The 19,127-nt window shown below is 44.4% G+C and overlaps 1 protein-coding gene across 1 annotated transcript; it reads left to right on the forward strand.

The window, feature by feature from the left end:
* Window positions 1–1,169: 1,169 nt before the first annotated feature.
* minar1 (membrane integral NOTCH2 associated receptor 1) lies at window positions 1,170–18,850 on the forward strand. The gene is made up of 4 exons (XM_071920859.2): window positions 1,170–2,009; window positions 2,700–4,196; window positions 12,329–12,592; window positions 18,653–18,850. The coding sequence occupies exons 1-4, from the start codon at window positions 1,170–1,172 to the stop codon at window positions 18,848–18,850; spliced, it is 2,799 nt and encodes a 932-aa protein (XP_071776960.1).
* Window positions 18,851–19,127: the final 277 nt, after the last annotated feature.

Genomic DNA, 19,127 nt, shown 5'->3' on the forward strand with positions numbered 1-19,127 from the left:
GATTATTAAACTTTCCTATTATGCTATGTTATGTTATGTTATGTTGCATTATGTTACGTTATGTTATGTTACAATACGGTATGGTATGGTATGGTATGGTATTTTATTTATTATCTTAATTGTATTTTCATTTAATACAGATTTATTTTCACCTCTGTAGGCCTACTTATATTTGTCCAAAAAAAAAAGAACATTGCAAGGCTCACTCATCGGTAGGGCTATTATTTTGAAAGTAAGAACCGGAAAAGGTAATGTTTATTCTGTCTAACTTGACAGTGGTCGGTTTACAGCACCACATGCTGCTTCTATTCCCGGACAGCTGCTTCACAACAGCATCACAGGACTCCGGCAGAGAGAGAAAACCTCGGACAATGGAATGAAATATAAAGGAATGTACTGGGAAGATGGATCGGTATTTCCAAGCAAAAGCAACTGGGACAGAAACATGTTTTCTCTTTTTTTCATCACCATTTCCTTGCGCACCTCCATGTGGGAATGTATTTTACCTTTGGTTTCTTTTTGTAAATTGACGGATGAATGGATGGGATAAACTTTGCCTCTGTTAATCTTATTTTCGCTGGTTTTGACGGAGGGGCGACTTCTCTGGAGCCTTTCCCAGATGATGCTGAATTACTCCGAGTTTATTTTCCCTTTTGTTGGGTCTCTAATGAGAGACATGCTGTGCTGCACTGAGCTGATCCTCTCTTTTCCCAACAACTCAGGGGTGAGTGATGGTATGCAAATACAGCTGAAATAAGACTGAAATATGACTGTGCGCGCATCCTTCACTGTCGGCAGGATCTACAGCCGGTTTTACGGTCGGAATGTGTGCATAGTGTAAACTGGTATAAGGCTATGAGGAGGAGAATGAATTTCCTATAGAAGGGTATAATCTCAGTTGTTAATAGGAGTCCTGGTTTTTGTCTTTGCTTGTTTGTTACATAAACCCAGCAAAGTATATGATATTTTGTAATCTGTCTTTATGCACAGTCTAACCTGCATGGTTTGTATGAGTGAATGTCTGATGTTGTGATCAATCTATTACACTGTCACAGCAAATTACTGCAGGGAAGCATTATGTATTAACATTCACATGTCTTGCTTCCAGCTGCAAAGCTTTTTCTAAGATAGGACCATCTCTCTAGGCTTGATCCAGCCTCCCAGCAGCCATGGACCCCCTCCCAGAGTACTCTCTGTTCCTGGTGCGCATCCTGGAGGAGCTGGACACCAAGCACAGCACCATGTCCTACCAGGACCTCTGCAAGTCTCTGTGTGCTCGCTTCGACCTGGTCCACCTCGCCAAGCTCCGCAGCCTGCTCTTCTACACGGCCTGCCTGGACCCCGCCTTCCCAGCCACCCTCTTCAAGGACAAGATGCGCTGCTCCGTGGAGGACCAGCAGTCCAAGAAGCTGATGGTGGCGGCGGACATCGTCACCATGTTCAACTTGATCCAGATGAACGGAGGCATAGCCAAAGACAAGCTCCCCGTGGTGCACAGAGCCAAGTTCCATAAGAACCTGTCGGTGGAGTCGTGCAGGTCCGAAAACGACGCCTATAAGTTTCAGGACTGCGAGAGGGGGGTGAGTTATGAGCACATGGATCACCCCAGGGAGGGACACCACCACCACCATCATCACCACCGCCCCCACCAGCACCCCATGACCCAGAACACCCCTCCCTGTCCTAAATCGGAGTGCAACAACTGCCAGCAGTTTATTCCCACATCGGACCCTAACTTTCTTCTTGGCATCAGCAAGGACCTAAAATGTAGAGCAGCGTCTCTGGATAAGCTGCAGCATCTGCCCCAGTACTCCAGTGGCAGTCCACCCTCTCCACCCTGCGAGATGCAGAGCACCTACTTTCCCATGGACATCGACAGCGAGTCCACCACCGACCAGGACTCCCTGCAGCACATCAGCCACCCGGAGCCCTTCTCCGTTCATTCCTGCGTCCAGAAGAGGAACATCTTTAAGGAGGACTTCCACAATCTGCTGGCCTTCTCACCACAGGTCTGTCTTTGTAGGATGGGGATCTCTCTGTTTCTGTTCAGTTGAAGTAATTCACTGTGACAAATATAGATCCAAAGATAAATAGGATGCCTACGCATTTCACTTAGTGGTGGTGAGGATTCATTTCACTGATTGTTAATGTAGCATTGCTGTTGTCAGGGTTGGGTAGGGAGAACCAATCCCAGTTTCCAGTCAATACAATTTGATTAGTTTTACCAGTTTATCAGAGTTGACAGGGATCTGTGCAGGGTAAATATCCATTTCTGCTGTCATTACGCTATTCAGTACACAGTGAAATAAATTGGTGTTGCACGTCTTCATTTTGTGTGTCATAACATAAGCTCATGAAAACATATTTATTTAAGCAGCAAATACAGATGGGGGAAAATGTAAACAAGTGACTTTTTCTTTAACAAAATGATTGATAATAGTCTTTACGGAACCCCAGCTTTAATTAAAAAAGTAACTGAGAAAAAATTAACAGTATAATTTTAACTGTAGCAAAAAAATAAACACTCTCATTTGATGAATTACTTCCTGGTAATTGATGTACACCATGATATATAATTTATATGGAGCAAATTGCTTCCAGTCAAGTTTTTGTGATACTGTAGTTTTAATAAATACATTGTCACGGGTGTAATTGCTGTGTAAGACCGACTCAGTCTTGTGTCTGGGCTACTGTTCTAGGTCGTCACCACTGAGGGCAAGCAAGGCAGCAAGGCCAGCGAAGGCTACCACCACAGGAGGGAGCTCCACAAGCCCGCCACCTTCTTCAACCACAGCTTCGAACTGCCCTACAACAACCCGTACTTTGAACCAGCTCTGAACTCCCCTATTCAGGAGAGACGGCGGGCGAAGCACGAGAGCCTGGATGACCTGCAAGCGTCCACATACTTTGGTCCAACCACAGTCTCTGAGTGCGTCAGCAGTCGGAAGCATAGTAATAAACCAGGGAAGCAGCCGCCTTGGCCAGTGAAGAGCCTCAGTCTCAATGCAGAGGAGGGGCCTCCGGATTTTGAGAGGTCATTTCTGAACAGCAAGCCGCTCAAAGAAAACCACCGTCATAATATCAGCATCATCAGCAACACCAATGAGCAGCATTTTCAGAGCCCTAAGGAGAAAGCAATGGCCTCTCCCTCAGGGTTTGCGAAGAAAACAAATGGATTAAAAAACAAGGATGTAGCATTGATGGCGTGCGGTCCTGGGGGTATGGACAAGAGAGAGGCAGCGAAAAGGTTTCGGGACAAAAATATGCACAGTTCATCTTTTCAGGGAGGGGACAGCTCCTCTAGTGTTGGGACTCAAACAGAGCAGGGGGAGCAGAAGAAAGCGAAGGAATACGCTGCTAAGTACATTGAAAGAGAAAGACACGCCTTCAAACACTCTGACGAGGACTCTGAGATCGTCAGCGACGACATAAGCGACATATTTCGGTTTCTTGATGACATGAGTGTTTGCGACTCTCTGGGTGTCATCCAGTCATCGTGCTACAACAGCAACGGGTCCCTCTCTCAGGTAACGTTGAAGTCGGAAGGCGACAGCTCCCCTGAACGCAACACGGTCAAACTAGCCAAGTCCAAGCTGGACCGCCTCTTCCAGTCGCTCGAAAGCACAGACGACGAGCTGAAATCCAGCGTCTGCAAGCTGGTGATGAGGATCGGCGAGATCGAGAAGAAGCTGGAGTCTCTGTCGGGGGTCCGAGGCGAGATCTCCCAGGTGCTCTCCAAACTCAACAAGCTGGACGAGAAGATCCAGGAACCGGAGCCCAACGGGAGACACGGGGAGACAGCGTCGGCCTCAGGGTCCAACGCCACGCCCATCCACCCCCACCCCCACCCCCACCCGCACCCGCACCCCGACCCCAGCCTGTCACCCCACGTCTTCCAGTGCCACACTACTGGCCACAATGTCAAAGTGGACAACGGCGCCTCGGGGGAGTGGTGCTGCTCGGACGGGAGTAACAGCGAGAGCCTCCGGGTGAAGGCGCTGAAGAAGAGCATGTTCACCCGGAGGTCGTCCCGGTCGCTCAACGAGGAGAGCAGCGCCACCGAGTCAAAGGTCGCCAGCATCACCAACTCCCCTCGGGACTGGAGGACGGTGTCCTACTCCTCCCATCCTGGAGATGAGGGCAAAGACAAGGACAGAGACAGAGACAGCAAGGACAGACACCGGAAAGCCAAAGAGGTAAGGACACCGGGTTTTATTCAGAGAAAGCTGACGTGTTTGGATAGTACTCGTTTGTTTGGGGGAGTTTTGCTTCTTGTCTTTTTTGTTGGTATTGTTACTATTCTCCTTCTTCTCGCATTTCATAGTTTGCATACATTAATCAGCAATGAAAGCTTCCACTATTTCTCCAATTATCTTTACTCTTGTCTCACATTGGATTACTGATACAGCTGAAGATAAGAAACTGACTGTGAATATGGCACCTCATATACAGTATGTACACTGTATATATAGAAGTCATTTTGTCCTGTTTCCATGCAGACTGTCATATATGTATCAGCTGTTATTGAAGGATGCTCTAGAGATAGAACATGGGGGATTAAACAGGCTCTTTATAACTATGCTATACTGCTTCCATCCTCAAATAGCACGGCGGCCTTGTAGAAAGATACTTGCCTCAACAGCAGATTCTCGTGTTATAGCCGGGCCACAGATGTCGAAGGAGCTAAATTAATAGAGCTTTATCCCACACTTCAGCTCTCAGAGCCGATGAGATGTATTTACAATCGTACAACGAGAGCAGGGATTAATCCTGTCAAATTAGGAAGACGAAAAATGGGGAAATGGACATGATGCCTCCGGGTGTTTAGGCACTCTCGAGGTTAGGATGCAGTAATATTTGGAACCTGTCAAGAGGTAAAACCTAGAGCTGTTTCAAGGAGACAGGAAAACATCTTGCATCCAAATATATCTCAGGGAATTGTGAATGCTTTGGTAGGATTTACTGAGAAGAAGAAGAAGACGAAAATGGCATTCTTTGTGAATCTAGTAATACCAAGAAAGCAGCAAGGCACATGTTTTGTGAATGCCTGTTTGACAGTGCCACCTGGAAACCTGCAATCCAAGTACTTATGATGAGGAAAACCGTCTCATGAGAAAACAATCTCACTCCAGAGAGAACCTCTGTGACTCCACATTCCTATTTTCAGGTCTATGAGTGGCAGGCATTCTCCGGTCTACATTGTATTGCCTCCCCCCCCCCACACATCCCCTCACTGGGTTTGAGAGGCTTTTAAAACAGTGTGCTGAAATGTCAGTCTGCCTCAGCAGGTGTTCAACAGACTAGTTATTCCCAGTGACCTTTCTCTGGGAAGCCAAATGGAGCGGATGTTAATTGAAATGGGTCTTGACCCTGAGCTGTCTTTCTGCAGCCCTTTGCTGTGTAAGCACATCTCTCGCCGCGAGCAACCGCCTAACATGTCAGTTCCATGTAAAAAAAAAATGACCTATGTGTGATCGTCTATCTCCTTCTACATCGCTGCCTCTGTATCGCTTAACCTGTCCTCTCTGCATGTGCCTAACTTTGAACAGTCTCACCAGTATAGCTGTGCACTTGCTTCCTTTCAAATTCCTTTCAGTCCAGATTTAAAGCTGCACAAGGCAAGATTTTTTTATGTAAAAGTACATTCGTCTACATCACAAAGTGGAGCTGCAACAGGGCAACAAAAGAGTGTCCCATCCCTCCTAAGAGACGCCATAGACTTGTCCTATTTGCCCACATTAGATTCTGGTGTCATGTATGGTCACTGGCGGGACAGCTTCTCCACCCACATGAAGTGACAAATCAAAGCTTAAGAGCAAAATACAACACTGTCTCCTAAACAGCAGAGAGTGAGCGCTCTTCCAGAGAAAGCCGGACTCACCAATGATGGCAGAAGCTCTTCACCACCTCCACCCCACCAGATTGCATCTATGTAGTGCTCTCATGCCGCTACAAAGTTTTGAAAAGGCATGTATTTTTCGCTGCTTGGGTATTGCCTTTCATAACATTACATCATTTTGATGAGTTCACCTAGCGGTAATTAGGTAGTATTTATCAAATTTATTGTTGTGAAAAATGACTTCAGAGCTTACCATCGACCCTAACGATGGATGCAACCGTTCTCCAAGCATCGTTTTTGAGACGTTTATTCCTGTAGTCTTTCAAATAGAAGTTGCAGAGAACTGGGAAGCATTTTGCACATGCCAGGTAGAACTATATTGTTCATGAAACACATCAGTAGGGAAACAAGAAAGCATTGAAATCTGATTGGCTGTTGAGGTCAGTAAACATTTAGTTTACTGAATACTGATTACCTTACAGGATTTCTGGAGAATGACGTCCTTCAAACACGTATGTGCCACTTGGGTCCAGCAAAGTGTGAAGTTGCCTAGAGCAGCTTTATTCACAGCCATGAGACAAGCGCTGGATAGTGCTCCTTAGTATCAGTCAAGTCACGTATGATAAGTGGCTACTGAGCAGGGATGAGGATGGCATCCTTTTTAACAGTGCCCCGGCCATACCCCACATTACTCCATGCAAACTCAGCAAATAACTAGCTATCAGCCCATTTTCTTGATTGGACGGCATCCAGGAAGAGAGTATGCGGGACCTTATTTCTCTCCTCATTATGTCATCAGCTTCAATCACAGCTATTTTTTCCCAGTGCCAAGATGAGTAAAACCCCTCAGACAGTAAAGGAGTTTAAAACATCATTATGTCCTCAACTTCAATCACAGCCATTATTACTTACCCTCACACTTATGCAGTAGGATTCCTCCATCTCTGTCTGTCTGTGTGGTTCTCGACACTCTCAGCTCTTCTCTCTTTTACTCTCCTTACTCTCCTTACCCACTGTTGGAGTGTTGCCAAGATGGAGGGCAGCCAGACTCTTGTTCTATCTCTATGTCCCTATTTTTCTGTTTCCCCTTTCCACTGTAGCTACAATGCCTGTACACAGAGCCATAGCCTTTGCCTATATGTTTGACTACAAAATATACTCCTGTGGTTGGAATTTAATTTGAATCTTTTTCATTTAGATGCTTTGAAACCATGAGCATTATTCAACACAAACACTTGGAGCATGGTGGTAACTTTTAATATTACATGTGGCTGTTGCGTTGCAGTGCTGTGGCACCCATGTGTACAGATAGGGTTTCCAGTTTAATGACAGTGCAGAGCCAGTGAAGGTCAGCTTTGCAGATCAGTGGTCTTTGAAGCTCTAACAGCCTGGTGCACAACTGAAGCCAATGGCTACCTTTGCATGCACGCGCTATTCCGGATACTGGCTCTTATTCAGGATAAGCTGTTTGCATGCACCTTTAATCGCTCTCCAATATCCCAGTATTCATGCACCCAATTATCAGAATTTCTACTCTGTTAGAAGTATTCAGGATACTTGGGTAATCTGTGTATGATGTATATTGTTAACTTCATATTGTGATCTTCATGGTCTGCATACGTTCAGGTTTTATGGTAATATTCAAAAATATTCTGTTTATGTATATACAGGGGTAGTAGTGATGACTTTGTAAAGTAACTGTAAACCACCATCACTGGAGGTGTACATGGAGGTTAACAGTGTTGCTTTGTGATCCCATTCGAGAGCTAAACAAAACCAATCAAAAACCATCATGATGTGATATTTACAAAGTTGCTAAGCACTGACTCATTGTGGCAGCAGGGTGGCCGTATGGTTAGACTGACCATCCTATCCCATGGAGGAAAGGTCACAGGTTCAAGCCAAGCAACTGTCATCTGTCATGTTGAAGTGTCCTTCAGCAAGACACCGAACCCCCTACCTGCTCTGTCATTATAAGTCGCTCTGGCTAAGATAGGATATAATATGAACCTTTAATGATCCCTGTAGGGATATTGAGTCAAAAACAGAAAAAAATGAATATAGTATATGTGGTAAGACACAATAAGAGTGCCAGCTAAATGCCTAAAAAATGTAAAAAATGCATGAAAGATGATTGTCTCCTATCAGCTGGATCCTACTCCTGCCCTCCTTTCTCTGCATGCTATTTCCAGAACTTCACCTCCCTTCTTTTTTTAATTTCTGTTTCCACTCCCCTTCCCTCCCTCCCTCTCCCCTCCTCTGCCTCCTCCAATTCTTCTTATGTGTCTGGACTGTCAGTCAGACGGCAGCCAAGCTTTCCTCCACAACTCAGTGAGAGAAGTGTGAAGGCAACAGGGAACCTGTCATATCGCACCTCCGTCTTGTGGCAAAGCAAGTCAATGGGTTTTTACTATGATAGCGTCGTTGCCTCATCGGGCTGGCTAATGACATTCATGTTGTTTTTTCGCGGCGTCGCTCACACCTTTTCAGCCTCCTCTCCCGACCCTCATCGGGGTGGGAGAAGGAGAAGATGGTGAAAATAGAAACCTTCCTGGATAAAGATGGTTGGGACTCAGCTGCCACAGCGGCATCCTCAGCCAATGCACAATCCCACCAGCTGTATCACCAAGATGAGCCCGCTATTTACGGTGTTTTTAAACCTACAGTATGGCTTGTTTGCTTTGGTCTGAATCGGGGGTTTTTGTTTTGTTGAATTCACGCATTAGTTAGGTTTTGCTTAATGCAGCAAAATTTCATGCAAACCATAATTTATCAACAAAAGCCACAAAAGAGTAGTCATTTCCTTCATTGGTCAGAAACTTGGTGCAGGAGAGGACTGGACTGGCTAACTAGCGTGTTTAACCCATAATGCACAGCGCTCCCAGGAGTTGGGTGGGATCTTGTTGGATCACATTCTCCTAACGAAGCTCCAGGGTCGGTTTGGAAACATACCAAGAAGCCTCCGTCTCAACAAGGTCTCAGTCTGATTGGTTTGGTCCGAACCCGAGTACAATTGCTGTGCTCTCATATGGCCAAACAATCCAAACTAAGAGAGAAACCACTCCAGGATTTGAAATAACTGCTGTAAACCACCTAGGTGTGAAAACACCCGTCTTAAATCTGTGTCTTAAAGACACTGCTGTCATTTAGAATTGTAGAGCATTTACTTCTGTCTATGTCTAGTTTACCGCATTCATTTTGCAATGCATGCCGTAGGTAATTTGATTTTTTAACAACTTGATGGTGTCAAACCTAGCTTGAAATGAGCTGCTGTCCCTGCTAACAAAGACGCCCTAAATAAGGAGACATGGATGTGACAATAATGTTTGTGAGGCGACATGTTTTTGAGGGATTACTTCCTGGAGGAGACTTCCATATCTGTGGGTGTCAGGTGATTGACAGGAAACGGAGCATAATGTGATGCACACAGATATTAAAACACTCAGCACAATGAAAAAACAACAAAACAGAAACTGACAAAACCAAGCAGGCTTCATATTTACTGTGATGGATTATCTTGCTCCGTGGAAGTTGTTTTTCAGACTATACAAGAATGAATGGCAGCAAATGGCTTCTTCTGAAGGGAGGAAAACAAGCCCCGGTATCTTTAACTATGCTGACTGTGTGCAGACACCAGCAGGAGGAGTTTCAAGTCAAGTCAAGTTTATTTATTTATATAGCCCTTTATCACAAGCATGTCTCAGAGGGCTTTACAGAGAGTGTGTCTAGCTAGGTCTAACTAAACACAATCAGTGGTAAACAAAATTTTGTAGGACAGCATGATGAAAAACACAAGGTAGGTAGGAGCAGATTTAGCGAGACAAACAATCTACCTATTCTATATAGCCTAACCTACCCGGCACCCCAGCCTTAGACCCTAAATGCACACAAGGAAAAACTCCCAGGAAAAAATTTGGAAGAAACCTTGGGTGGGCTGAGGCAGGAATGGAAAAGAGAGGGGCAACCTAGAGGATTGGCACAAACTTAGAAAAAAACACCGGTATTATCCTTCAAGGTATTTTCACACCTAGTTTAGAACAGTTCAATCCCTGGAGTGGTTTCCCCCTTAGTTCTCGCTCCAAACGAAACTCCAGGGTTGGTTGGCAAACGTGCCAAGAAATCTCCCTCTCAACAAGGTGTGATCGGTGTGTTCTCATTTTCCCAAACTGAGGGGGAAACCACTCCAGGATTTGAAATAACTGCTCTAAAACAACAAGGTGTGAAAAAACCCTTAGACACCTCTGAGCTCAAAGCCAGACCAACGATGCCCGTTCACAGCTTGAATAGCAGTTCCTCTTTGCGTTTCTTTTCTTTTTATCGAACAAATTGATTGCGAATCCGTCCCGATCGTTGCCAACAACACGGGCAGCTAAGCTCGACTCGCAACAGAATGGCTGATCAGGAGCCGAGGCCGATTTGCATGGAGGGAAGGTGTAAGTGACAGCGATGACTGCTCATGAATCCAGATATGTTCTTCTATGCCAAGCTACCACAATATAATCTCCCCAAAGCCTCATATGCATAGCCGTCCAATTAACACTGAATACCGATCGTCACATGAAAGCCTCTTTGCTTTTCCTGATCAGCACACACACACACACACACACACAAGCACACCCAGACAGGTAATTAGACATAGCCAGCGATTTATGTCACCTTGCCTGACCCTGGAGATGGCTGTTACTCATTGTGGTTGACATTGATAGCAGCTGCTTGTAAGTGCTATGGGATCAATGAAATCAATACGCTGTGCTGAGGAATGGTTTACTCTTCATTTTGTGTATCCTGCTTAGAGGAGGGAGGGATAATTCATGAGAAGGAATGTGTTATGACAAAAAAAAATCAGTCTCTGGGAATGAATTAAAGCTGCTAGGAAGATCTGTTTTTAATAAGCAGCGTCCTTGATCGTAGTATACTGGATTGTGATGGGCCTGTCTTTGCACTACACTCTTAAGTGAGGGTTCATGCTGGGTGTAATGGAATAATTATAATGGAAACTTTTTACAAACAACGACAAATTGGATTGGTTGAGTTAGGAAGGCTTATCCAGTTACTGTATATGTCGCTGCATACTTCATACGCTCATCACAGCAGCCCAGGTTTAGAGAGCAGATTGGATCCATTTGTCTCAGAAAATTGCACAGTAGCATTTTACCTTCTCTCCCTGAGGGTCGGTATCAGCAGGCCAGATGATATTAAAAACAAATCCTCTGCTCTGTAATAGATTCTGTGCTCCTTGTCTTACAGATTACCTGCTATATAGGCAGGAGGATTGTGAGGATGTTTTAGTGCCTTTCTCATTTAAACCTTTATAATCATGGCAAATAGCATTATAAAAGCAATAGCGCAGTGTAGGACTCGGACCTCTATCACATGGAATTGTCATTTAGCTCCTTCATACTCCACAGTATCCTCTTTTCAGGTGCAAAGTCAAAACATGTTTTTTTCTGGAGTGTACATTTGCAAATAGAACACATTCGGCAGAACACTATTACTGTCCCAATCCGTGTTTGCTTTTTTTGTAGGAGAGCACTGCCTCAACCACATTTTGTTCTGATAATGAAAAGTGACGTGCACTTGGTTTCCATGAGGAGCAGCTGCAGTAGCTGCCACTATCAGCAATAGTGATGTGCAACTGTCAAATGCTTAGATCAGGGACAGGCAGCCATGTGCCATGGAGGGCCGAGAGCCTGCAGGTTTTCATTTCAACCAAACACTACAGCAGCTGATTTCACCTCTCTGGTTGAAGGTGTGTTAATCAGTGAAATCAGCTGCTGTAGTGTTTGATTAAAATGAAAACCTGCAGACTCTTGGCGCTCCATTGGCACATGGCTGCCCATCCCTGACTTACTACTACCAATTTTATTACTGCTACTTTCTCCATTTTCATTCTGCTTGTTGTTTTTGTCCTAAACTGTCATCTGCCTAACAGTGTTGCCAACTCTACCCCAAAGAAAGTTTATCTGGTCAAAAAGTTGGGATAAGTTGCCAGATGACGTCATTGCTGCATATAAATATATTTATGAGCTTCCCACTCTCATCGCTGGGCTACGCTGTGTATGGGAAGCGCTGTGATCATCTGACCACTTGGGAGTCAACACATTAAGATTGTTCCAATGGTTGAATAAAGTAGCTACGTTTGTTGCTATTCGTTTTTGAGAAATAAAGTTGCCAGGGGGTCTAAAAAGTCACTAAATCTAGAGACCAAGTTGGCAACAGTGTTGCCTACGTAGTGTGAAACTCTGCTCTTCATTGTGATAGGTAACTTGCCTCATCTTTGTTGTGACTGGTCTGTCCAGATCATGTGTGCTCCTCTAAAAAGTTGGACTTTTTCTTGGCCTAAAGAGAAGCCAGGTGCAGTGTCTTTTTCCAAAGCAGCCGCTCCCCATTAGCTCTAAAAAGGAGCTGGCAGTTTGAAACAAGTGGACTAGTGTGAACTCTCTCTCTCCTTTCTGTCCTCTAATCTTTGAATCCTCTCTCCGTCTCCAGGCAGAGCGAGAGCGTCAATACGAGCTCCCCCAGGCCCACCGCCCCCCCAAGCCGCCCAAGGACTCCTACCTGATCGAACAGGTTTTCTCGCCACACCCCTTCCCCCCCTCCGTCAAGGCCCACGTGAAGGGCAGCCCCCTGTACACCGACCTGAGGCTCGCCGGCCTGTCGGACGCCAAGCGCAGCCAGCCCTCCTGGACCATCGAGGAATATAAACGCAACTCAGGAGAGAAGGGCAAGCAGCTCACAGCTCTGGACCTGCAGGTACTGTCCCTTAACTTTTACGCATTACAAGCACTACACGCACTACCTGCTTGTGTCTGTTTTGGTACATTCCTATTGTCCACTTCCTTGTCAAGATTTTTCATAAAAGACTAGATAATTTAGGGTTTCTAGAGGGTTCTGAGCCTTCGGGAGTACACTGATGAGGTCCAGTCAGGGATGGAGTGAAGGGTCAACCCACCTACAGTTTTTAGGCGCCCAAAAATCTTTATGGCACAAAGTCATAGTATACATCACAGTAAAGAGTATCAATCTGATTGAATTTACATCAGGATAAGTCTTTTAAGAAAAAAAAAAAAAGCATTAATGGTGGTTGTTTGCCTTATGATGATCACCAACTGAGGTCATAGTTTACCCAGCTTTTATTTACCACTGCATCACTTGGTCCAACCCTCCACCCCCCCTCATCCCCTCCTCACTTTCCCACCTTAGTATTGATTTTCACAAGTCTGATCTGCAGTGCTTCGTAGATAAATGGCTTCTTGCCGTGTGCGTGGTATGGTGTAGATTGCGTAACACGCTGCAGGAGCCAGGGGAGTGAAGCGACCCTGTTAAGCCTTGACCTGTTAAGAGAGTCAAATTATTGATGGCCACTGTACGGGCCCGAGAGTCACCAGAGAGACCCGCAGATCAATTCCTCTTTCTAACATGCCTCTGGCTGTAGGTGACTGTGCTGGATGCTATTGAGTCACAGCAGCCCCTTGACTGCCTTTTTTCAAATATCTTTATGGCTTCAGTCAATGGCAGCAAGACAGCAATCACTTATCTACTTACAGACTGGGAAAAAAGGCTTTTAGGGAACTGTGCTCTTGCTGAAAGATTTCTTTCCTGATGAGTGGCTATCCACATCCAATACATCCGATTCTGTCTTCATGTGTGTGTGGGAACTCTCTTTAGGAAATATGAGTGTGAGTTAAAAGGGAAAATCCACCCTAGAACACTTCCCACAGATAATTGGCCAAACATAGATGATGTGATGTCATGTCAAGATGTTTACAACGTTTGATAGCAGAGATTTTTTCAGCTATCTAAAACATCAACGGTAAATGACAGGTTTTGGTGTCAGTCTCTCAGAATCACCATTTTGCACTGACGTTCAGTAATCATACGGTCCATCATAGAAGAGGCAGAGAGACCAATTCCTCCACTGACAGTAGCTTCAATAGACCAGAATGCAATGCAGCCACAAGACATGTTGTGTTTTGAGTAAGGGGCGTGACCACGATTATAGAAACATATAACACACAGCTGAATGATCACACTTTCAAGATATTCATATGCCCATACGCCCACATTTGATTGAAAGCAACAACTTCACAACCCTTCTCTGGGGGTTGTTGAAAGGCAATTCTGGGAAATGTAGGAAATCAACTGCAGTAGAAGTAGGTGAGGCAGGTTGAGGGAAAGTGGGTACAACACAAAGGCAAATGACATCACTTCATCACAAAATAACTGCTGGAACGAACTGAGCATCACAGATTGATGGGATCTAACAGTGAAAGAGGATCAAGGGGGGATTTTTCCTTTAATGAAAAGACCGCCATATGGCAAGTGCACACTTTTACATACCAGGACATACATAAAAGGAGAAGCCATCTGAAGAGCAGAGAAATGAGAGAAACAGTGAGAGGGAGAGCAGAGAGACAGAGGGAGTGAAGGGGGGAAGAATGGGGGGGGGGGGGGTTGGGGGGGCAGTCACCTAAAAAGTGAAATTGCAGGCTGCTGTAAATAGCACAACAAACAGGGAAGTTATGAAGTCATTGTGCGTCATCGCTGAACTATATTCCTCCACAATAACACCAAGTTCAAAACAGAGAAGCGATACACCACACACAATAAATGACCCAATTAGACGCCAGTGGGTTTTCCGTTCGGGGGACTAATTATGTGTGTCATAACGAGGAACGAGACTTTGTTGTGCATCGGTGTAATGACTTCCTGCAAAACCTGGATTCTGATTGACTGCAGCGTCTGTGTTGATTACATTGGATTGAGTCTAATTAGGCATCAAACTGACATATTTAACCTTTAAATTATGGAGCTTTTCAATACTACTGGCAACAAGGGATGTAGTGGAGGGTAAACCGATAAACTCACTTCACCCACTGTTTCAGCCTGACATAAATCTTGATTCATGATGTAAATTCATCGTTCATCATAGTCACTAGTATCAAACTGATATAAGTTATGTGAGGATAGGGTCTTTTAAGGGAAAAAGGCATAAACAAAAGCTGATTGGTAGATGTTTATCACCCACTGGAGGTGATAGTTTACCTTTTTATTTACCACTGCATCACTGCTGCCAACAGTGAATGAGAGTGAAAAACTAGTCTGTTAATTTAGATCTGACGGTGTTCAAGACTGAGTCCATTATGCCGCCTGTCCATTTAACAGACAAAACCAACCTAGGTGCACTTGCTTTACACATTCACAGTGATCTAATTAGCTTGGAGCTGAGCCAGTGATAGACACAAGTCCAACTCCTCAGCAACCAAAACTGACCTTCAAAATCATTGATTTCTAATTTTCGGATGATCAATTTGGAGAGTTTTCCAAGAAGGGAGCGATAGCATTAACCTTGGCTGTGAGCTTCTTTCAAAGACACAGGATTACTGTCTCATCAGGGTGGAAGGGAGAGGAATATAGAAGAGGGAACTATAAGTCAGTGTGCATGCAAAATCAACGACAAACAGTGAGACAATGATTTCACTGATGTGGATTTTTGAAAGCAGATCGCGGATATTTTTTGCTGATATTCAAAATCTTTAAATATGACCGTTTTCAATGGAAGAAAAATCCCCAAAAAGACAAGGATTCAGTGTTTTCCCCAACATTTTATTCCTGAGAGGATGATAATAGTACTACTATAATAATAAATATGCATGCATAGCTAGAATCTAATCAAAATTCAGGTTAAGGCCTTTCTATAGACAACCAGTGTAGCATTGAAACTTATTTATTTAAACTAGTTGAAATCCCAAATAGGAAACTCAAACTCATTTCTCAACCTCGAGTCTTCTGAGATATCTGATGTCATGTTAACATGGCAGCATACACTGTAAACTCTACCCAGCATTACTTTTAACATGTTCATGATCCTCAAAATACACTTCATCATTCAATTTTCAGCATTTCATGACCTTAAATCCATCAAAACATCTGTGTGGTAAACAGTTAAACATATTTGAAATGTGAAGTTGCACTTACAACATGCTGCGCTAACTAGCTAGCTAATGTTGCCAAATGCTCTTCCAACTGCGAATTTCTGACTTCCAGCTTTGAATGGAAAGCAGCATAATGTATCAGTCTAACTGTTAACATAACTCAAAATGTGTTATGTAAACGGAGTTAAAAAAATCCCTTTTCTCTTTCCCTTAAAGTCTAGTCTTGCATTCCTCGCCTTTAATGCATTTAAAGTCTTTATTCTTTTACTCCTCAGTCATTAGCAGTTTGTAGCCTTGACAGTCGACAAGTGCTAATTACATTGCTATATTTACTGAAGAGCTTTTCATTGTCTCGCCCTCGCCGTCTTTCTCTCTCTCTCTCTCCAGACCCAAAGGCACCATTAAACCCTATCATTTATTCCCACTTCTCTTAGCAGCTCGATCGATGAAACAGCCCTGTTTCGTCTCCCGGCCCCCAGCCTGTAAGGCTCTCAGACAGACAGCGGTGTCTAGAGGCAGCGCTAAAGTGTATGATACAGTGCGAGTCTCGGTCGCACTGCCGCCATGCTTCTCCCGGGAACTCCATGGGAAACAAGCGTTCACATGGACAGGGATTACACTCGGCCTGTCATTGATTGTTGCTCCCGCTGTCCTTGTTTATCTCTGGGAGCATTACAGGGATAAGAGGAACTGAAACCAGCAGAGAGAAAGGCAGCTGGGTACTTTTAGAGGTCAAATCCAGCCTGAAGCTCCAAACACATGCTGTGTATGTTGCACATATCGCGAACACCTAATCCTTGGTTCATCAAAATGAGCAACTCTTTAAGATGTGTTAAGTAATCTATGACCTGTATCGGCCTCTATCGGCAACCAGCAGGAACTGCATCAACATTGATAGAACTGATCTCCTCCTACACAAGTCTCTGCCACAGTCTTGTCTTTAAATTCCAATGGGTGAGGAGTTTTGGTTCCAAAACAGTAACCCCTCGCAGATATATTATGGTCATTTTGTGCGACGAGGCTGTAAAAATCATCCTTATTGCCGCTTTAAGAGGAAAGAGAAAATATAGGAGTCCTTCAGGTACGCCAAACAACCACAGGTGTTCTTGGAGGCCTGGAATTGTACTGGAAATAAAGAAAGGAAGTATCACCACAGACACCCAGAGGAAGGCATAGGCATAGATGTTTTAATGTCTTAGCACCCTCCAGTTCAAGGACTTTTAACGCTCAAACCTGCATGGGTGCCTGGATTTTTAAGCCATGAGAACACATTTGTGGTGATAATTTTTCTTGTCTCTTCTCTTCTTTTCTTTCATGAACAAGTCTTACCTAAAGCTGGCAATGTGCAAACCAAGACTCTGTTGACAACATAATCTAAATGCAAAACCTGGGTTAGGGTTAGCTAACTGTTAGCAGTCTCCAAATAGTCAGTGGGTCAGCTTGGTTTGGTCTCCAGATGGTATTCTCTGGTTTCCAGTTTTGTTCACCTTGAACAAATTTAACTTGGTCCCTCCAGGAGCGTAGAAATAGTACCTGTGAATTCTTTTACAGGGTGGATTTCCCTGTAGGTCAGTGGGCCTGCAGGACACAGGGTATGTTCTAGCGATAGGACCGCTTGACCCTCGCTAAATATAAAGCTCCAAACCCAAACCCAGTGCACATGCCTAAAGGCAAGGATTTCAGCATCTAGAGGAAGGGTGCACATGGTGCTGGTGCAACCTTCCAACTCCCGGCTTGCCTTTGTACTGTGCCTACATCGTGTGGGTGATGAATGGGTGTCACAAAGGACAGAGCAGTGGAAAATACCTGGAAGAAATAGGTCCAGCAACTGTCTCCTAAACAGCAGTGAGCGAGGATCCGTCCAGAGAAAGCTGGACTCACCAACATTAGATATTTTCCTCTCTTGTCCCTTTGGTTTCCTTTGGTATAAAGCATCACAGGCTGGCTGGGTTGGTAAACTTGAGCTGCTGTGTGCAGTTTATTGATGTCACATTACAGGATTTCTGGGTATTGAAGTCCTCAAAATTCAAACAGTTACCTCTCGCTGCCATTTGGGGCCGTCAACATGTGAAATTGCCAAGTGCAGCTCTAAGGCTTGAATACAAATGTGGACAAATTAAGGACGTTAATCCTCCCTAAACTACACCATTTCACCTGTCACCAACAAGATTATGGCAGGAAGGGAAATAAGGAGGCTATAATAAAGGAACAGTGTTGCAGAGCAGTGGAAAATACAGTTCTTTCCAGCTGTTTCATTTTTGCTGTATACTCTTTAGCAGATTATTTTGGTCCTTCTCTCTTTTCTGTCCCTCTCTCTCTCTCTCTCTCTCTCTCTCTCTCTCTCTCTCTCTCTCTCTCTCTCACTTTCTGTCTTTGTCAATTTTAAAGTCTCTCTTTGAAATGTGAGAATCAGTTAAAATATCAATATGCTGTTGCTTGGAATCCCATCTATGAAGAATGCCTCTCCCGCACTGTACTCACCAAGGCCATTAGAGAGCAGAGGAGAAAAACAAAATCAATCTCGCCGTTGCAGAACCAGTTTCTTGCGGTTATCAATGGACTCTTGCAGTATCTGCTTTCATCACAGCCGAGCTCCGAAGATATTTTCCTCCACTCTCCATCTAAAGAATAAAATGGCTGATTGGCTTGGATATGGGCTAGCTTAGCCCAAATTGACTATATGCAGATGAGAAGCCCTTGATATAGAAGTAAGGTTTGAAAAGAAACGTATAATTAGCAATTCTGTATTCACATAGTCTCCTCTAGACTCAAAAAGCACTCACATCTAAATCATCTAAATACAATCTTGCATAAACTGAGCATCTTTACCCCCCAAACTGTGCCTCCTTTAACTCGTTGACGCTCTTTGTTCCCTCAGACCCAGGAGTCCCTAAACCCCAACAACCTGGAGTACTGGATGGAGGACATCTACACGCCGGGCTACGATTCGCTGCTCAAGAGGAAAGAGGCGGAGTTCCGCAGGGCAAAAGTGTGTAAGATCGGCGCGCTGATCGCTGCCGCCACCTGCACTGTGATCCTGGTTATCGTGGTTCCCATTTGCACCATGAAAACATGAACGTGCACTAGGATGGAGTGATAACGAAATCTCACTGCTTTCCTGTCTAACGCTGGACTGGACAGGTGGGCAGCAGTTACCGTAGCTCCAGTTTGTGGCCTGTAGGGTGGAGGATTACCGACAGTTTGAAAGTGTTGGGGACTTGAATGTGTCAATTGTTTCTTTCAGGCAGTCTCTTCTCCTCTGGTGGTTTTTGTTGGCTATATTCATGATTAGGACAGCTATTGTACAATAGAAATGGATTCAGCAAGTGCATAATATATATCTATTGATTTAA

The sequence above is a fragment of the Centroberyx gerrardi genome, chromosome 1 (genome assembly GCF_048128805.1).
Source record: "Centroberyx gerrardi isolate f3 chromosome 1, fCenGer3.hap1.cur.20231027, whole genome shotgun sequence".
Taxonomy (NCBI): Eukaryota; Metazoa; Chordata; class Actinopteri; order Beryciformes; family Berycidae; genus Centroberyx; species Centroberyx gerrardi.

Bases quoted from the DNA above. Each gene is read 5' to 3' on its own strand.
- minar1 (XM_071920859.2), top strand. From the start codon at position 1,170: ATGGACCCCCTCCCAGAGTACTCTCTGTTCCTGGTGCGCATCCTGGAG. The intron at 4,197-12,328 runs GTAAGGACACCG...CTCCGTCTCCAG, and splicing joins GACACCGGAAAGCCAAAGAG to GCAGAGCGAGAGCGTCAATA. The intron at 12,593-18,652 runs GTACTGTCCCTT...TTGTTCCCTCAG, and splicing joins TCACAGCTCTGGACCTGCAG to ACCCAGGAGTCCCTAAACCC.